The 17,960-nt window shown below is 45.7% G+C and overlaps 1 protein-coding gene across 4 annotated transcripts in view; it reads left to right on the top strand.

Annotated features, from left to right (window-relative positions):
* Positions 1-17,960, top strand: part of PLEKHH1 (pleckstrin homology, MyTH4 and FERM domain containing H1) — a 50,817-nt gene that overhangs the window by 27,861 nt on the left and 4,996 nt on the right. For all 4 annotated transcript variants that reach the window (XM_083456601.1, XM_083456599.1, XM_083456598.1 and 1 more), the window contains exons 15-26: positions 1,031-1,111; positions 1,273-1,452; positions 2,301-2,409; positions 3,683-3,795; positions 4,576-4,749; positions 5,427-5,524; positions 5,929-6,106; positions 6,310-6,465; positions 7,294-7,394; positions 8,402-8,543; positions 10,390-10,532; positions 13,532-13,661. In XM_083456601.1, the coding sequence (XP_083312727.1) occupies positions 1,031-1,111; positions 1,273-1,452; positions 2,301-2,409; positions 3,683-3,795; positions 4,576-4,749; positions 5,427-5,524; positions 5,929-6,106; positions 6,310-6,465; positions 7,294-7,394; positions 8,402-8,543; positions 10,390-10,532; positions 13,532-13,661 (1,605 nt within the window). The remainder of the gene's footprint in view (positions 1-1,030; positions 1,112-1,272; positions 1,453-2,300; positions 2,410-3,682; positions 3,796-4,575; positions 4,750-5,426; positions 5,525-5,928; positions 6,107-6,309; positions 6,466-7,293; positions 7,395-8,401; positions 8,544-10,389; positions 10,533-13,531; positions 13,662-17,960) is intronic.

Genomic DNA, 17,960 nt, shown 5'->3' with positions numbered 1-17,960 from the left:
CAATAAATACGGAAAAGAATTAAACCCAGCATTGATAGACTATAACAAACCTCCTGTTGCAATACTTAATTGATAGGTTAGCTCACATAGACTTTGAACTCGGATTCACCGTCTCTCAGGTGTGGGCTGAGCAGAAGAGCTTTGGCTGAAGCAGGGTCTGGCCCTTTCAAGAGCTACTTTTTCCATTGCTTTGCTGAGTATACTGTAGCAGCCTGAAGGCAGCCAAAATAAAAAGCTCCTCAGACCAAAGTTCTACTGTCTTAAGCAGACCAGGGCTTATCCATGTAGCTGGTTGGAGACATTTTGACATGATGGTTTCCTACATTATGGTTTCCTACATGATGGTTGGACATCCCCAGCCCCCCGGACAAGGTTTGACACTGAGGTCCAGCGCCGAGGGCCTTCTGGCGGTTCCCTCGCTGCGAGAAGCCAAGTTACAGGGAACCAGGCAGAGGGCCTTCTCGGTAGTGGCGCCCGCCCTGTGGAACGCCCTCCAACCAGATGTCAAAGAGAAAAATAACTACCAAACTTTTAGAAGACATCTAAAGGCAGCCCTGTTTAGGGAAGCTTTTAATGTTTAATAGGTTATTGTATTTTAGTGTTTTGTTGGAAGCTGCCCAGAGTGGCTGGGGAAACCCAGCCAGATGGGCAGGGTATAAATAATATATTATTATTATTATTATTTATTATTAAATCAGTGTTTTAGTACAGCAGTTTCTACAGGTTGGAATTTAAACCTAGACAGCCAAACCAAGTTGGTCTTAGTAGGAATATGATGAAACTCAACAGTGCCTTATACTAAACAAGAATTTAAATTAAAGAATCTTTAATAGGAAGCAGAATATCCTTTCCTTTGTAGATCTTCAGAACTATATTTCAAAACACAATAATCATTATGGTTTTTTTATCAAAGAGGGAGAAAGATAGAAAAGTGTGTGTGTGCGCGCAATTCTAAGTTTTTCAGAAAAATGAATGAACTCATGCAAACAAGTTGAAAGAAAATCTTTTTATTCCTGGGCTGTTTCTGCAGGTGAAACATGGACACTCCAAGCTGGTTTGGTGTGCGCTAATTGGAAAAACATTTTACTATTATCGCAGTCAGGAAGACAAGGTATTTTTAATCCGCTTTTATATTCAGCGTTTTTCTAATCGGTCCTAGCCAATAGCTCCTTACACAGCCTATAACCTCCTGTTTTTATTACTATTTATTGATTTAGTGCACACATGTATTTTCTACCATGCAGCTTAACCTGTTTGGCCTTCTTTTCTCAGTGCCCTCTTGGCCATTTGCACCTGCGGGAATCAAAGGTGGAAGAAGTGGATCGTTCCTGTGATTCTGATGAAGATTATGAGGCTAATGGTGGGGGGCTACTTTCTTCACATTGCACCCTGGTTATTCACCCTCCGGAGCAGAGTCCCACCTACCTACTCATTCGTACCAAACAGGAGAAGGTATTTAGGAAAATGATAATTAACCGCATTATAGAATAGATGCATTTTAAATAATAAATTCTGTTATGTACCTATTCTATTACATACTCATGGGAGGGCTCCAGATTATCAGCAATGGAACATTAAGTATGATATGCTTTGCTGGGAAAATGTGACAGTCATATTTTCCCAGGTACAAAATCTTTGCAATTTTAGTGCTTGCAAAGTATAACTTCCCTCCAGCTGTGAGGAAAGGAGTGCGTCCCTGTTATAGACTAAGAAACAAGCTGCACATGCTGGAGACTGAAGAAATTAGCCCTGTACGTCTATCACTGGTGCCAGATGATACACCCAGATGGTATGTGTCAGGGAACTGCCATCAGTGCCGGAGGGAGAGAGCAAGATCCAGAGGGATTCCGGAGAGCGTCCCGGGATTGGGAGAGGCAGCCCATCTTCTGGGGAAGAGAATCAGCGTAGCACCAGTGGAGAAGGGGGGCAGATGGGGGAAGCGGCGAGGCGGTCCCATGACTCCTTGCCGGGGACCAGCGGGGAGAGTAGAGGTCCTCCGCTGCCTACGCCCTTCTTGCGCAGAAGGCTTTCGCGCAGAGAGAGTAGGAGGAGACTAGGCTTCAAAGAGCTTCTTTGCTGGAAGAAGTTTAAGAAACGCCCACTGACGGATACTGCCAGCGATTGAGAAAGCCATGGGTGAGTGGCTGTCCGGACAGTTCACTCAGGCAATCCAGTCAGGTGTTTGCACCGGCTTACGCACGAGCAACCCCTAGAACCATTACAGTATGCTATATGCTGAAAGTTCTTAGATTGATCCTATGAGATTTTCAGCTCAGTTTTCTTTGCCCTTTAATTCCAAGGATACCTGGTTGTACCATCTGACAGTAGCAGCAGGAAGTAGCAGTGCAAAGGCAGGCACTGCGTATGAGCAGCTGATTGGGAAGCTACTAGATGCAGAAGGAGACCCAAGTAAGTAGAAAGGAAAATATGTTTCCCAAAGAGCTTGTTGTGCTGTTGTAATTTGTCAACATGGTGGCTTCCCCTCCTCCTGATCCAAGGTTGTAACAGACAATTCTGAAGCACGGGAATTGGAAATGTTCTGGCAGATAGATACTTTCTTCCTCTTATGACATCTCCACAGTGGTGAGCAGGCTCAATGAATGTGCAAAATCCAACTAAATAGACTGTAAAGACAGATCTGCTCCCATCCTTGCCCTGGCCAGACATGGAGTAACAGAGCCTTAATTCAGGCTTCCTCAACCTCGGCCCTCCAGATGTCTTTGGCCTACAACTCCCATGATCCCTAGCTAGCAGGACCAGTGGTCAGGGATGCTGGGAATTGTAGTCTCAAAAACATCTGGAGGGCCAAGGTTGAGGAAGCCTGCCTTAATTAAATGCAGTATATTTGGACTATAGAAGATAAAAAGACTAAATGGTGCTCTCCTCACAACTGAAACGAGATCTTTCTGTAAGTGGCCTTTTTGCTGTTGTGTTGTGTTAATCAGAAAAGTTAGTGCTTGCCGATCAGAAGGTCAGCGGTTCTAATCCCAGTGATGGGATGAGCTCCTGTTGCTTGGTCCATGCTCCTGCCCACCTAGCAGTTCGAAAGCACGTCAAAGTGCAAGTAGATAAATAGGTACCGTTCTGGCGGGAAGGTAAATGGCATTTCCGTGCACTGCTCTGGTTCACCAGAAGCGGCTTAGTCATGCTGACCACATGACCCTGAAGCTGTCTGCAGACAAACGTCTGCTCCCTCGGCCTACAGAGCGAGATGAGCGCGCAACACCAGAGTCGTCTGCGACTGGACCTAACAGTCAGGGGTACCTTTACCTTTACCTTTACATGCTCAGGGCACATTGCTTGAGAATGCAGGTGAATGCCTAATATTTAAAATATATTCTGTAACAAAACTCCCTGCATGTTGAAACCTAGCAAGTCTGGGAGAAGGATTGTAGCCTGGCCTTCTCCCCAATGTCCTGCATTTCCATTAGTGCAGAGTTTTTAACATGGCAGAAAATTCAAGCACATAGTTCCTCACCTGCATTTTGAAATGGGATGGCCCCAGGAGGGCTGTGCTTTGTGCTATTTTCTAACTGTGCTGAATAGCTCTAAGTCCAAAGATGCTGATGAAGTAGCGTGGTGCTGTCAACTTCTGTTTCATTCGCCAGAGTTTTCATATTCCTTTGCAATATCCCTTGCCCTGTGCAGTGTCTAACTAGCTTTGTCCCTCCCACCAATTCAGATTCTCCCTTGTGGAAACATCCTATGCTGTGTTACAGCAAAGAGGGGCTGCAGGCTTCCCTCACCACTCTGCCTTCAGAAGCACTGCAAACAGAGGCCCTCAAACTCTTCAAGGTATTTACAGAGACGGCTCTCCAAATATACTATTCAAGCATTTTATTTTATTTTTGAAGAAAGATGAAAGGGAGAGTCAAGTTTGCACAAGGCCCAAAAGCAACTTAAAACTCTTTCCTTTCTCTCTTGCTGCCCCGTAATCTTGGAACTGCCTTTTGGAACACCTACGATGCCCATTATCTTGCTTAATTCAAATCCTTCAATACCCTTTCATGAAGCCTTTGACACAGTCCCCTAGTTCCTACGCCCTACAATAACGCAGACTGTAACTTAGCATGTGCAACTGAAACAACCACATGTTGTTTCCCTGTTAAGCCCCTGCCTCTGCTTCACTTCCTGTGCCATATACTGAATTGTAAGTTCCTTGGGGCAGGGACATGTCATTTTGTAATCTCTTCTGTAAAACGCAGTGCATGCTGATGGCCCTATCTAAATACAGTCAAACCTTGGTTTTTGAATGTCTCTGCTGCCAAACATTTCGGAAGCCAAACACTAAAAACCCGGAAGTGAACGCTTAACTGGAAGTTAAACGTCTTCCAAGGTGTATTTTTCATTTTTCCCCATTGACTTTGCAACCAGCCCTTTGATCCTTGGTTTTCAAACGTTTCGGAAGTCGAACGGACTTCTAGGACGGATTACGTTCAGAAACCAAGGTTCCACTGCAGTCATCGTCATCGTTGTCGTAGATGATAAACTTGTTAATGGTTGTGAGGAAAATTGAATGATACTATCGCTTCCATCTCAATTAATGTACTTCTGTTCTCCACCCGCCTTTATCAGTCTTGCCAGCTGTTTATCAACATTCCTGTGGAAGCTCCATCTATTGATTATCATGTGACCCTGGCTCAGACAGCACTCCAGGTCTGCCTGACTCACAGTGAGCTACAGAATGAAATCTATTGTCAGTTAGTCAAACAGACCAGCAGGGAAGCTCAGAATCACTCCGTCATCCAGGTGAATGTTCTGCTGTTCAAGGTGCCGATTGCCACGTCTGAATTTAAATGACTTATTAACAGAGAACTTCTTAACATGTTTGCATTTGCACTGGAGACAATTGTATTTATTTCCACAGAAACTTTTTTTCTTTTTTACTTTTTTGGTCATGTGTGATAAGTAGTTTGATTCCCTGCAGAAGGGTAACATGTAGACAAAGCCTGAGAAATGATAACTGAAAAGGTAAAGTCAGAACATACTCATTCAGCTGCACTGGATATAAAATGGAAGACTTCACAGTGACACTGAAAAGTGGTTGATCACTGCCTCAGAAAACCTGACTACGGATCTACTCACCTAATGCCTAGCTTAGACCTTATACTGGTCTGACAGTGATGGAATGAAGCCTTGTAGTAAGGCTTATTCATGTTTGATGGGAGCTGAAGCATATTTTTAAAGATAAGGGCACCCAGGCAAGCAACCTCAGTAAATTGCTGCTCCCCTCGTAGAGTTGTATCTATTTACACTAGGTAAATATCCTTTGCAAAACTGGCTCCCTCCCTCAAAACTATTGCTTCGGTAGCATTTGTGATGTGTGAATCAACCATCTATTAGAATTGGGTAGATGATATTTTAATGAATGGCAGGGACAACAGAAATGGTGGCTTTATTCACTGTAACCCTGTTTTTCTTCACAGTGCTGGCAATTACTTGCTCTTTGCGCTCCTCTCTTCCTGCCTCAGCAACATTTCCTTTGGTATCTCAAGCATCACCTACAGCAGCATGCAGATCCCAGGTGAAGAGCTTTGCCTTGTCTGGGTTAAACTGGAGTCCATTTTTATGAATGGCTCTAATAGGACAGGATTCAACTTATTCTCACTAGCGGAAGAAATGTTTAATTTTGAATTCATGGTTGCAGCTACGGGAGAAACAATACCATTTGAGGGTGTTAATGCTGTGAACCCCTCCATTGCAGGCACAGGCTGCATATATGTGTAAATAAACCATATATCATAAAAACACCACAGTCTCTGCTGTGCCTCATTTCCAGAAGGAAATACTGACCCTGGGTGAGCACCTGTAACCCCTGGTGACGTGCAACAGCATGATAGTTATTGAAAAAGCAATAATTGCAATAGTGCAAAGGGTGTATCTGAAACATATTTTACTCCCCCCCCCCCCCCCGCTTCTGTGATTTAGAACCGAAATAGGCAAGTATGCCATCTACTGTCGAAGATCAATGGAGCGCACTTTGAAAGCTAGAGAGCGAGAAGCTAGACCTTCCCGAATGGAGGTCGTGTCCATTTTGCTGAGGAATCCCTACCACCACTCACTCCCCTTCAGCATCCCAGTACACTTCATGAATGGGACCTACCAGGTGAGACAGGAGGGCTGGGTGACTTTACACTGAGAAGGTTTCAAGGCTGGGTAAAATGACCCATTATGTCCTCTTCTGCCTCAGTACAGAATTTGCCATGGGTTATACTTGCCGATGGATCTGTACAGCTGAACTGTGTCCATGTGCTCACCCATCAGCAATGATTTTGTCTTCATGATTGTTTCTCAACTGTTTCATTTCAGGTGGTCGGTTTTGATGGCTCTTCAACCGTGGATGAGTTCTTGCAGCGGCTGAACCAGGAGACAGGAATGAGGCTGTCGTTGAACTCGGGGTTTTACCTATTTACAGACGATCCTTCTGGTAGGGATCTAGAACACTGCCTACAAGGCCCTATGAAGGTGATTACGCATGCTTACTCATTATTATTATTATTAATTAAATTTCTATACCGCCCTTCATCTGAGGATCGCAGGGTGGTTTACAATATAAAAACACAGAAACATATAGTACAGTAACAAACAAAAGCGATAACCCTGCCACACACAGTTTAAAAGTCAATAGATTGTTTAATTAGCCAGAGGCGTGGGAGAAGATGAACGTTTTTGCCTGGCATGCTGGGTGAGCCTCCCTGGGGTGAGCATTCCACAAGTGGGGAGCCACTGCAGAAAAGGCCTGTTCCTGTCTTGCCACCCTCTGGACATCTTGTGGAGGAGGCACATGAACAAGGGCCTCAGATGAAGAGAACACAAAATACATAACCCCCCAAAAAACCAATATAATCCAATAACCGCCCCTCCCACAAACACATTAACTGAGTAAATACATTATCATGTATTTAGTTTAGTATTGAGTAAGGATTATTATTTAACTAGACTAATGATATGGAATTATTTTTGATGAAAAGAAAGGTGAATATTTTGTTTTATATATACAGCATACACATCTGTAAATATTTAACTGAAAATATGTTGGCACTGACTCTCTTGTTTATTTATTTATTTGTATTGTTGTCCAAAGAAATAGTTAAAAGTTTTTCATGGCTTCTAAATAGTCCCTGTTCAAATATTATCACAGTGGGTGTTCAATATTTTATAAGGATTCATGTCTCACTGAAATGAGCCCAGGTTCATAGTACTGTCCTATGACCTGTGCTGTTTTTATGCATGACTAGCGTGAAGTTTCTGTCTTCAGCCTCATTCAGTCTCCTTTATTGTTATCTCTTAAAGATCTGTGATGTCATTTCAAAGTGGGAGCAAGCTCTGAAAGAGTTGAATCCTGGAAAATATGAAGGTGGCACGAGAATCGTGAAACTAACGTATAAAAACAGGTACTGCCCTCTGCTAGCTTGGATTGGAATTGCATCCCTATGTCTTGTGGAGCTTAAGGTTTGATCCAGCTTTATACAGTGGTACCTCGGGTTACATACGCTTCAGGTTACATATGCTTCAGGTAACAGACTCTGCTAACCCAGAAATAGTACCTTGGGTTAAGAACTTTGCTTCAGGATGAGAACAGAAATCGCGCGGTGGCGGCACGGCAGCAGCAGGAGGCCCCTTTAGCTAAAGTGGTCTTCAGGTTAAGAACAGTTTCAGGTTAAGAACGGACCTCCGGAACGAATTAAGTACGTAACCAGAGGTACCACTGGACTGTATCCCTATTTAAAATAACTTCTGTTATTTAACTAGAACTGAAATTAATTGGGGGGGGGGAATTAATTGGGGTGGAATTATTGAGGAAATTCTCCTAACTGAAATTTGGATGCAGAAGTTCTAATTCAGGCTGCTTAACTGGGACTTATCAACATGTCCTATTATAAATGCTTTTGGATGTGGTATATTGAGGTGGAGAAACAGATGTTTTTATTCAACTGCTAAGTACCAGATGTGGCTTACTGGGTGGGGCGGAGCTGCCATTGCTTACTAGGAGGGAGCTGGTGAGGCAGCTGGGAGGTTGGTGTGGTGCAAAAGCATTGGCTGGATTGGCTCTGCTGGTGCATTTGCACCACCCTTCCCCTTCCCCTTCCCCTTCTCCTTTCTGGTAAGCAACAGTGACCCATCGCTTCTGTTAAGTGTGCTTCCTTATAGCAATAAAACAGAGAAGTCCCTGCCAAAAAAATTCCCCTTCACATATTCCCTTGAAATTAACTGGAGATGTGCAAGTCTGTGCAGGAAAACTTCCCTGGGGATTGCGCCCTGAGTAATCTCCCCGATATGACATTAGCTTTAAAACTGTAAGTAAAGACTCATTGTACTTAGACTGAGCAAGGTCTAGATGCTGTGCTAAGGTGTGGCTGGTGTGTTTCTTTTTCCTCTTTGGCATTTTCCACCCATTTAGGTTGTATTTCCGAAGCCAAGCAAAAGGTGAGACGGACCGAGAACGATTGCTGCTGGCTTTCCAGATTAGTGGGGAAATAGCCAGTGGGAGATTCCCTGTCAATAAGGAGCTGGCTCTGGAAATGGCAGCTTTGATGGCTCAGGTGAGTGACCAAACCCTCCTGCTTGTAAGTGTCAAGGAGCAATAAGGTCACTGGTGGTTCCAAGGCAGTAAAAACCACACGCCCTCCCTCAAGCTAGAAGTGGGAACCACTTGAATATTTTTATGTGACCGCTATAAAGTTCTCTCTCTCTGCGTAGCATGTTGGAGTAGGTAGTGGTTCTAAGGCTACGGTTTGGTTCAAATGCACATGAAACACTGTCTTGCTGAAACTAAGCAGGTCTGGATCTGGTCAGTGTCCTGGCTCTCCTATTTGGACTTGGAACTCATAAATGTTCACAACTGGAGGTTTAAAAGTTGTTGTTTCCATCAGCATAAGGAAGATTTATTCATAGGCATCACAACCAAATCCTGCAGTGGGTTTCACTGTGGAGGTGGTGGTTGCTTTATTATTATTATTATTGATTTTAAATTTCAAGTAGCAAAAAAAAAAAAAAAAATACTCATACAAAGAAAACAGGACTTAGCAGTTGTACAGAAAAGATAGAGAAATAGCCGTCAAATGAAAGTGTCTCTCCATAAAGCTCCATGAGTTGATGGAGGGTGAAAACCATGTTCGATTCTCTTAACAAAGTCAATAAAAGGCTACCCTGTCGTACAGAAAGTGTGAGTCATCCCCCACAATGCTGATCAATATTCTTACTGTGAAAATGGAGTTTATCCTTATGCACAGTATCCCATACTTGCAAAATCCAGGCTTTAAAAAAGATTTGCATTTAGAGCTTTCTGATTTTTGACAATCACTTATCTAGCTGCAGTTGATAAATGGAGGATAAGGTCTTTATTGGTTATGTTCTTAATCTGAGGAGTAAAGATAGTAGGGCTAATTTTGGGTGTAGTGATTGTCCCATCATTTGATTGTTTGAAAAACTATTGTGGAAACATCTGAGATTGGCTGCGTTTAAAAATCTCTCCTCTCAGCAGCATCAGTGCTTTACCCAAGTCCTCGGGCAGTTCTTTTAATTAGGGCAGCTAAAGCTGCCATATCAGATGGAGCTTCTGGTCTCTCTGGGTTGTTTTTTTCACTGCATTGAGCCCTGGTAGCCACATTGGAATCTGCTGTCGCTTAGGCTTGTGATTCTCTGATGATCTGAGATGGCGGTGAAAACCAATTGTCCAGAGTGCTGCTTTGTGATCCTCCGATTCGGCAGCTCATAGCCTGCTTGGGGCTGTTAAAAATTTGAGCAAGACTTCATTTTGGTTCAAAACGCCATCTTGTATCGGTGATGCCACCACTCCTCCAAGGTTTAAAAGTTTTCTTGATGAAGTCAGTATAGCGTAGGTTACAAGCTGGTAAAGCACAGCAGGGTACACTGACAAATGGCACACATGCGACCACTGACACGTGCGCCATTTTCAGCGCTGCAAGGAGGCAGGGGTGGAACGGGGTGGGGCAAACTTCCGTGCATCCCGTTGACGCATGCTGCAGCCAGGAAAACAATCCCCACACAAGTGGGGAGTTGCCTCTAGTACGATACATGACTAGGCTTAGCTAAGATGTTGATCAACACTTGTCACAGACTGAGTTTTTGAGGGAGTAGGAACAGAAAACCAGGGAGGGAGAATGGAATGAATTTTCCCAGAAGAAAGCATGACAGGGCAATGGAACCCTGCAAAGGAGCAGATCCCAGTTGTTGGTCTGAATTCTAGTCTACTGTTTAGAACCTCTACGTTACCTTCTTTATTTGTTATGCCTCTAATAGTTGCTTGCCTTCACACAAACACACACACACAGAGAGAGAGAGAGAGAGAGAGAGAGAGAGAAGCACTCACACACTAATCGCTTGCACAAAACAATTGTTTGTTTTGATGTATTTCCCCCCCCTTAGGTGGAATATGGAGACTTAGATCGGCCAGTACCATCAAGCCCTGGAAGGTCATCCCACTCCAAAATGCAACATCTTCTCCAGCAGGTCCTGGACAAATTCTATCCCAAGTGCTACAAGCAGAGCATTACTGCAGAACAGCTAAGGTAAGAAGAGTAAGCATGCCTGCCTGCTTTTTGCCATATGGAGTTTTGAGCTAAAAATAAAATACTGTCTAGTGCTCATCTTGCATTGTTATATGCTGTTTTTCTTTTTAGTCCTTTAATTTTGAACTTTATTTAAAAAATAAAATTCTATATTTAAAAACAAGATGCAAATACAAGGGTTGAGTTTAGCTAATTGTCATTGATCTGGGACGCAGGTGGCGCTGTGGTCTAAACCACAGAGCCTAGGGCTTGCTGATCAGAAGGTCGGCGGTTTGAATCCCCGCAGTTCGAAAGCACGTCAAAGTGCAAGTATATACATAGGTACCGCTCCAGCGGGAAGGTAAATAGTGTTTCCGTGCGCTGCTCTGGTTCGCCAGAAGCGGCTTAGTCATGCTGGCCACATGACCCAGAAGCTGTCTGTGGACAAGCACCAGCTCCCTCGGCCAGTAAAGCGAGATGAGCGCCACAACCCCAGAGTCGTCTGCGACTGGACTTAACTGTCAGGGGTCCTTTACCTTTAATTGTCATTGAATGCACACACACCTATCACTAAGAAATTCTGATTAGTAAGGCAAAGCACACACTTGCATCCTATAAAGGAAGAAAGACTCACAGCTTCAAATAATACCAACTTGACTCTCTCAAACTGAGGGTGAGAATTTTATTTATATCCCACCAATCTGGCTGAGTTTCTGCAGCCACTCTGGTCAGCTTCCAGTACATATAAAAACATAATAAAACATCAAACTTTAAAAACTTCTTGATACAGGGCTGCCTTCAGATGTCTTCTAAAATTTGTGTAGTTCTTTATCTCCTTGACACTTGATGGGAGGGTGTTCCACAGGGAGGGTGCCACTGCTGAGAAGGCCCTCTGTCTGGTTCCCTGTAGCTTCACTTCTCTCAGTGAGGGAACTGCCAGAAGGCCCTCGGAGCTGGACCTCAGTGTCTGGGCTGAATGATGGGATGGAGACGCTCCTTCAGGTATACAGGGCTGAGGCCATTTAGGGCTTTAAAGGTCAGCACCAACACTTTGAATTGTGCTCGGAAACCTACTGGGAGCCAGTGACAACCCTTTAGGACCGGTGTTATATGGTCATGGCAGCCACTCCCAGTCACCAGTCTAGCTGCCTCATTGTGTATTAGTTGTAGTTTCCATGTCACCTTCAAAGGTAGCTCCACGTAGAGAGCATTGCATTAGTCCACGTGGAAAATAACCAGGGCATGCACCACTCTGACGAGACAGTCTGCAGTCAGGTAGTGTCTCAGCCTGTGTACCAGATGGAGCTGGTAGACAGCTGCCCTGGACACAGAATTGACCTCCATGGACAGCTATGAGTCCAAAATGACTCCCACCTTCAAAATCACTACCCCATTCAAGAGCAGGTAGTCTCCCACCCCCACCCCTCCCCCTGTGGCAATACTTCTGTCTTGTCAGGATTCAACCTCAATCCGTTAGCCACCATCCATCCTCCAACTGCATCCAGACACTCAGACAGGACATTCACTGCCTTCACTGGTTCTGATTTAAACAGGAGGTAGATTCAAAGTTATGTTCCTTTTGTTAAACCTCTTATAAACAGTGTTTTCTTTTCTGGGGGTACTCAAGGCTACGCAATACCGGTACCTTTTTTTTCCTAGAAGAAAAGCACTGCTTTTAAAATTTGACACCTCTTTCTGGGTAGAAAAAAGCAGGCTCTTTGTTAGAGTCTGCCCTTTGTTAAGGGTGCTTCCAGATGATCTGTTCAGTGATCATTCATCCTGATTTGTTTGCTCAGAGATTGGATAACCTTGGCTATTTGATGGGCATTTACTCTGAATTGTTTGCAGGGGAGGGTAGCCAGGCAATGTTGCATCAAAGCAAGTCTCTCCCACACTTCCTAGTGCATTTCCCCCTCACTTTTCCGACCTCAAAAAAAATAATCTGATCTTTCTGGGAAGTGAGTTTGTTGCACAAGAGCTCCAAATCAGCTTTCATTGTATTTGCTGCTATGTACCGTATTTTTTGCCCTATAGGATGCACTTTTCCCCCTCCAAAAATGAAGGGGAAATGTGTGTGTGTCCTATGGGGTGAATGCAGGCTTTCGCTGAAGCCTGGAGAGCAAGAGGGGTCGGTGCACACCGACCCCTCTTGCTCTGCAGGCTTCAGGAAGCTATCCGCAAGCCTGAGGAGCCCGGCGGGAACTCCCGCGGTCTCCGAAGGCTTGCGGATAGCTGCCTGCAGCCCGAAGTCCGGGGAGCGCGGCACTGTGCACCCCAGGCTTAGGGCAGCTATCCGCAAGCCTGCGGCGCCCTGTGGGCGCCGCAGGCTTGCGGATAGCTGCCTTAAGCCCGGGGTGCGCAGCGGGCTACAGCGCCGCACTCCCCGGGCTTCGGATAGCAGCAAGCTCCGGGAGCGATGGCGAGGTTGAGCGCAACCTCGCCATTGTTCCCGGACCCGTTCTGGGGGCTGGGGTCGGGGGAACCTCGGGCTTCCCCCGCCCCCAGCCTGGCAAGCTCGGGGGGAAAATTTTTTTTTTTTCTTTATTCCCCCCCCCCCCCCACAAAAAAATAAGTTCGCCCTATAGGGCGAAAAATACGGTAAGTGAATCCCACCTGCAACGAGTGACTGTGTGGAAGTGCCCCGGGTCAGCAGCACAGCATTCTGAAGTGGGAACAGCTGCTGTCTCTAGAAGCAGATTATGTGGAGCCTTGGGGCTTCTACACCCTTGTTGATTTGCAAACTTTGCATCCAAGCATAATGTCTGACTCATTTTGCAAACTTCCAGAATCAGGTGTCAACTTGTGAAATCTTGCAGTGGCTGAAATGTAAACAAAAGTCTGGTGGCTTGCATGTGAAAAGTGCTATGTTCTGCACTCTTTTGCTATACTGTAGTGACTCCACCATCTAATGTTTTGAAAAGCATTACTTTGAGTCCTTTAGGTGACAGATACTATATTAATGTATCTATTTTTATAAGCCCGTCACTGAAAAAGATAACAGATTGATCTTATTCCTATAGGCGGCTGGCTGACCGACTGGCTACAAAGTGGATGGCGCTGCAGGGATGCTCCCCGCAAGAATGCATTCGGATCCATTTGACTGTGGCTCGGAAATGGCCTCTTTTTGGAGCCAAACTGTTTCCTGCTAAGGTAATGCTGTGTTTCTATGCACAAACACGGAATATCATTTTGGGATAACATACTGGATTTTGTTTCATAGCTGGAGAAGACACTGGCTTTATTTATTTATTTATTTTAAATAGGGATACAGTACAGTGGTACCTCGGGTTAAGTACTTAATTCGTTCCGGAGGTCTGTTCTTAACCTGAAGCACCACTTTAGCTAATGGGGCCTCCTGCTGCTGCCGCACCGCCGGAGCATGATTTCTGTTCTCATCCTGAAGCAAAGTTCTTAACCTGAAGCACTATTTCTGGGTTAGCGGAGTCTGTAACCTGAAGCGTATTCAACCTGAAACGTATGTAACCCAAGGTACCACTGTATAGATAAGGGACAGTGTTTTCAATCTGTTAGTCTTCCTACCACTAGGGGTCGCTACATCATCACATAGCCTTTGGAAATTACAATGAAAACTAGCTTTAGCAGACAAACAGGATAAATGATCCAAATCTTACTTGTCAAGAGTTTTACCTCTCTGAAACTTTCACACTTACATAATAAATGCAGTAAGATTTTTTGCCACTGCCCTTGCATTATTAATAACAACCTAAGCAAATGGAGGGTGCCATTAATCATTCTGTCAGCACAAACATTTCTGCTTCCTGATCTCCCCTCTCCTCCCCATGCCCTCTGTTCTGGGGGTTCTCATGACCCTCCAGAGTAGATCTGGTGGACACAGAGGGCAAGGAAGCTTCATTGTGCTAGCAGGAGTCCTTCTGCTCACTTCCGCAAGCTCATGGGGTTACTGCCATCCAGCCCTACGATGTGCTGTATCTAAGGCAAGCCTGTGAAAATCCTTATTGAGCTAAAATGGAAACACCTTGGTCTGAAATTTTGGAGAGCTGCTTCCTTTCAGTGTACACAATACTGAGCTAGATAGGCCAGTGGTCTGTCCTGATATAAGACTCCCGTTTTTCCCTCCTAATAATATTCCTGCAGCAGCTTGAAATTATTACAACAATACTGTATTTCATCACCATTCAGGGTTGGACCGGGAGATTTATTTGTATGGAGATACTGAATAGGTGTTTGATTAACAGAGTGCTACTAAAACTACAAAAAAACAACCCAAATCAGGGCAACAACATGCATTCCATTAACTTTCCGCAGTCAATGTAACTTCCCTTGAATTAGCAAAACGCTAGTTTACCATCAGTAATAAATCTAGGCCTAAAGATTCTTAAAATACTGAAACTAGCATGCATCTTCTTAAAAACAGTAATGCACACTGTGATACAGGCTTTCAACAGATATGATTGTTGTGTATTGAGTCAAAGGATTTTATATCTGTATTATTATTGTCTATATTTGCATTAGGGTAAAGTAACTGCCTTTTGGTTTCAGGGGGTACAGCTACTATTGGTTCATTTAAACTGCTGTATTTGGATCCTCTGTCTTATTGGTTTCCTCCAAAAGGCAGGACTGTGATTGCCTGATATTGTTCCCTCCAAAATGTATCCTTTCTAGCTAGTCCCCTGTCCCTATAAATGTAGCTTTCCCCTCCTCAGTCTTCAGTCTTGTTTGCTGTAATAAAGAAGTGTTACTAGAGAACTGTCTCCAGCAGATTATGTCAAGAGAGCTGAAATCACAAACCCCACGTCACAACAACTGGCGACGAAGGTGGGATCCGGAATGCTGAGGAGCGGTTAAACGCAGCCCTGCCTCAGAGTCCGGATTGCAGCTAAGAACAAGACTCACTGGCCAGCTGAGAAGACGACCCTGCCACAGGACAATGGAGAGTCCAAGGGTATTGGAGCCCTTCCAGCCATCAGAGCCCCACACGTGGGAAGACTACGTCGAACGCTTCGAGTTCTTCGCAGTGGCTCAAGGGATCACCGATGCCAGCAAAAGAAGGGCCACATTCCTGAGCTACTGTGGGCCTGAGACCTTCAAGCTGGCCAAGGCATTGCTTGCTCCAGCGAAGCTAAGTGAGACATCTCTCAAAGATATTCTTGCCTGCCTAACAAGCCATTTGGCGCCTACTGAGACCAAGATGGCCCGGCGGATGGAGTTTCATGAGAGGCAGCAGCGTGCTGGGGAGTCTGTATCTGCATTTCTAGCTGAACTGCGGAAGCTCGCTCAGCACTGCGACTTCCAAAATCTGGAAGAGACTCTCCTGGATCGGTTTATCGGTGGTCTGAGCAGCAAGAAAGCCAGAAGACGCATCGTGGCTAAAGAAGAGGTTACCCTTGCTTCAGCCTTGAAGGAGGCCACCGCCACGGAGAATTATGAAAGAGAGGAGCTTGATGCCAGTCGCAAGGCCCCTAAGCCACAGATAGAAGTTGCGCATGCCATGGACGAGCTAGAGGCTACTCCGAGCCAGAGCCCAGTCCGTGGGGTCGAGTCAGTGCGTCAGGCCTGCACAGTGCACAAAGATCACCGAGGCAGGTGTCCAGGTTGTGGCGGAAACCATGAGCGGAAGAGTTGTCGTTTCCGGGATGCTATGTGCCGGACGTGCGGGAAGACAGGTCACATCGCCAGGGTCTGTAGATCGGCGGCGTTGGGAGCGACAGGAACACCTAGACTGGAGCATCGCAGACCGCCCACAGCAACCCATTTTCTAAAGGACTGCCACTATGTAACGGAGATCAACGGGAGGGTCGTGCAGTTCCCAGCGCAAGGCAAGGCACACGTCAAGGTGAAGATTGAGGGTCAGCAGTGCGACATGGAGGTGGACTCCGGATCTGGATTCACTATCGTGTCGGACCAGACCGCGAGGACATTCTTCCCCAGGGGTAAGTTGCCCCCTCTGGAGCCCTTCCCGGCAACCTTGCAGTCATACTCAGCGGGCCGCATCCATGTTATGGGAATGTGTGCCGTGAGAGTTCAGTTCCGGGACAAACAGGCTGTACTCAAACTGGTGATTGCGAAGGGCAGTCGCCCCAGTCTCCTGGGCACTGACTGGTTCCCCGCCCTGGGACTGAGTATATCAGGGCTTAATTCAATCCAAACCTGCCCTGAGATGAGCGAGGCATTATGCAAAGAGTTTGCTGGTCTCTTTAATGGAAAACTGGGTTGTTATAAAGGGCCCCCAGTTGACTTCGAGTTGGACCCTGGGGTGGCCCCAATCCGACTCAAACCAAGGCGAGTGCCATTTGCACTGCAACCCAAGATCGAAGCAGAGCTGGATAAATTGGTCAAGCAGGGAGTTCTCTCACCCGTGGACTCTGCTAAGTGGGAGACTCCAATCGTCACGCCCCTTAAAGCAAATGGGGAAGTCAGGATCTGTGCAGATTACAAATGTACTATCAATAAGGCACTCAGGGGAAACTCATACCCCATTCCAGTCGTATCACATCTGTTGGCTAAACTGGCTGGGGGCAAGGTGTTTGCCAAAATTGACCTGGCACAAGCCTACCAACAGCTGCCAGTAACCCCACAATCAGCGGAAGCACAGACTATTGTCACACATAAAGGGGCGTTCAGAGTTAACAGATTACAATTTGGAGTTTGTGTGGCCCCAGGGATTTTTCAAGGGCTCATGGAACGCCTGTTAAGAGGTCTGCCGGGGGTCTTGCCATTTTTTGATGACGTTTTGATTGCTGGAAAAGACCCACAGGAACTGGTTGCGCGTGTCCGTGCAGTGTTGCTCAAGTTCAAGGAGGTGGGGTTGCAACTGAAAAAGGAAAAATGCAGCTTTGGGGTGCCAGCTGTGGATTTCTTGGGGTTTAAAATTGATGCATCAGGCATCCACCCCACAGATGCTAAGATTAAGGCCATCATCGAGGCACCACGACCACAGAACAAGACGGAGTTGCAGTCATTCCTGGGACTTATTAACTTTTATCATTCGTTCTTACCCCATAAAGCTTCGGTAGCTGAACCATTACATAGACTGTTGCAGAAAAAGAATGTGTGGCGATGGGGGCAGGGGCAGCAGAAGGCTTTTGACTCCTTGCGAAGAATGCTGAGTAGCGGGAGCGTCCTTGCTCATTATGATGAGTCAAAGCCGCTGGTCCTGGCATGTGATGCCTCTCAATACGGCCTGGGGGCGGTGCTGAGTCATAGGGAACTGGATGGGTCGGAAAAGCCCATCTCTTTCTATTCCCGTACGTTGTCGCCCACGGAGCGCAACTATGCTCAAATTGACAAAGAGGCGCTTGCAATTGTGGCAGGAATCAAAAAGTTCCATGATTATGTGTACGGTCGCCATTTCTCCATTGAAACGGACCACAAACCACTGTTAGGGTTGTTCAACCCGAACAAACAAACGCCACAAATTCTCTCCCCCAGAATGTTGCGTTGGTCTATATTCCTGAACGGGTTCCAGTA

This window comes from Podarcis tiliguerta (genome assembly GCF_965153285.1).
Source record: "Podarcis tiliguerta genome assembly, chromosome: 1".
Taxonomy (NCBI): Eukaryota; Metazoa; Chordata; class Lepidosauria; order Squamata; family Lacertidae; genus Podarcis; species Podarcis tiliguerta.
The sequence above is the reverse complement of the archived record's forward strand: the minus strand, read 5'-3'. Positions and strand labels throughout refer to the sequence as shown.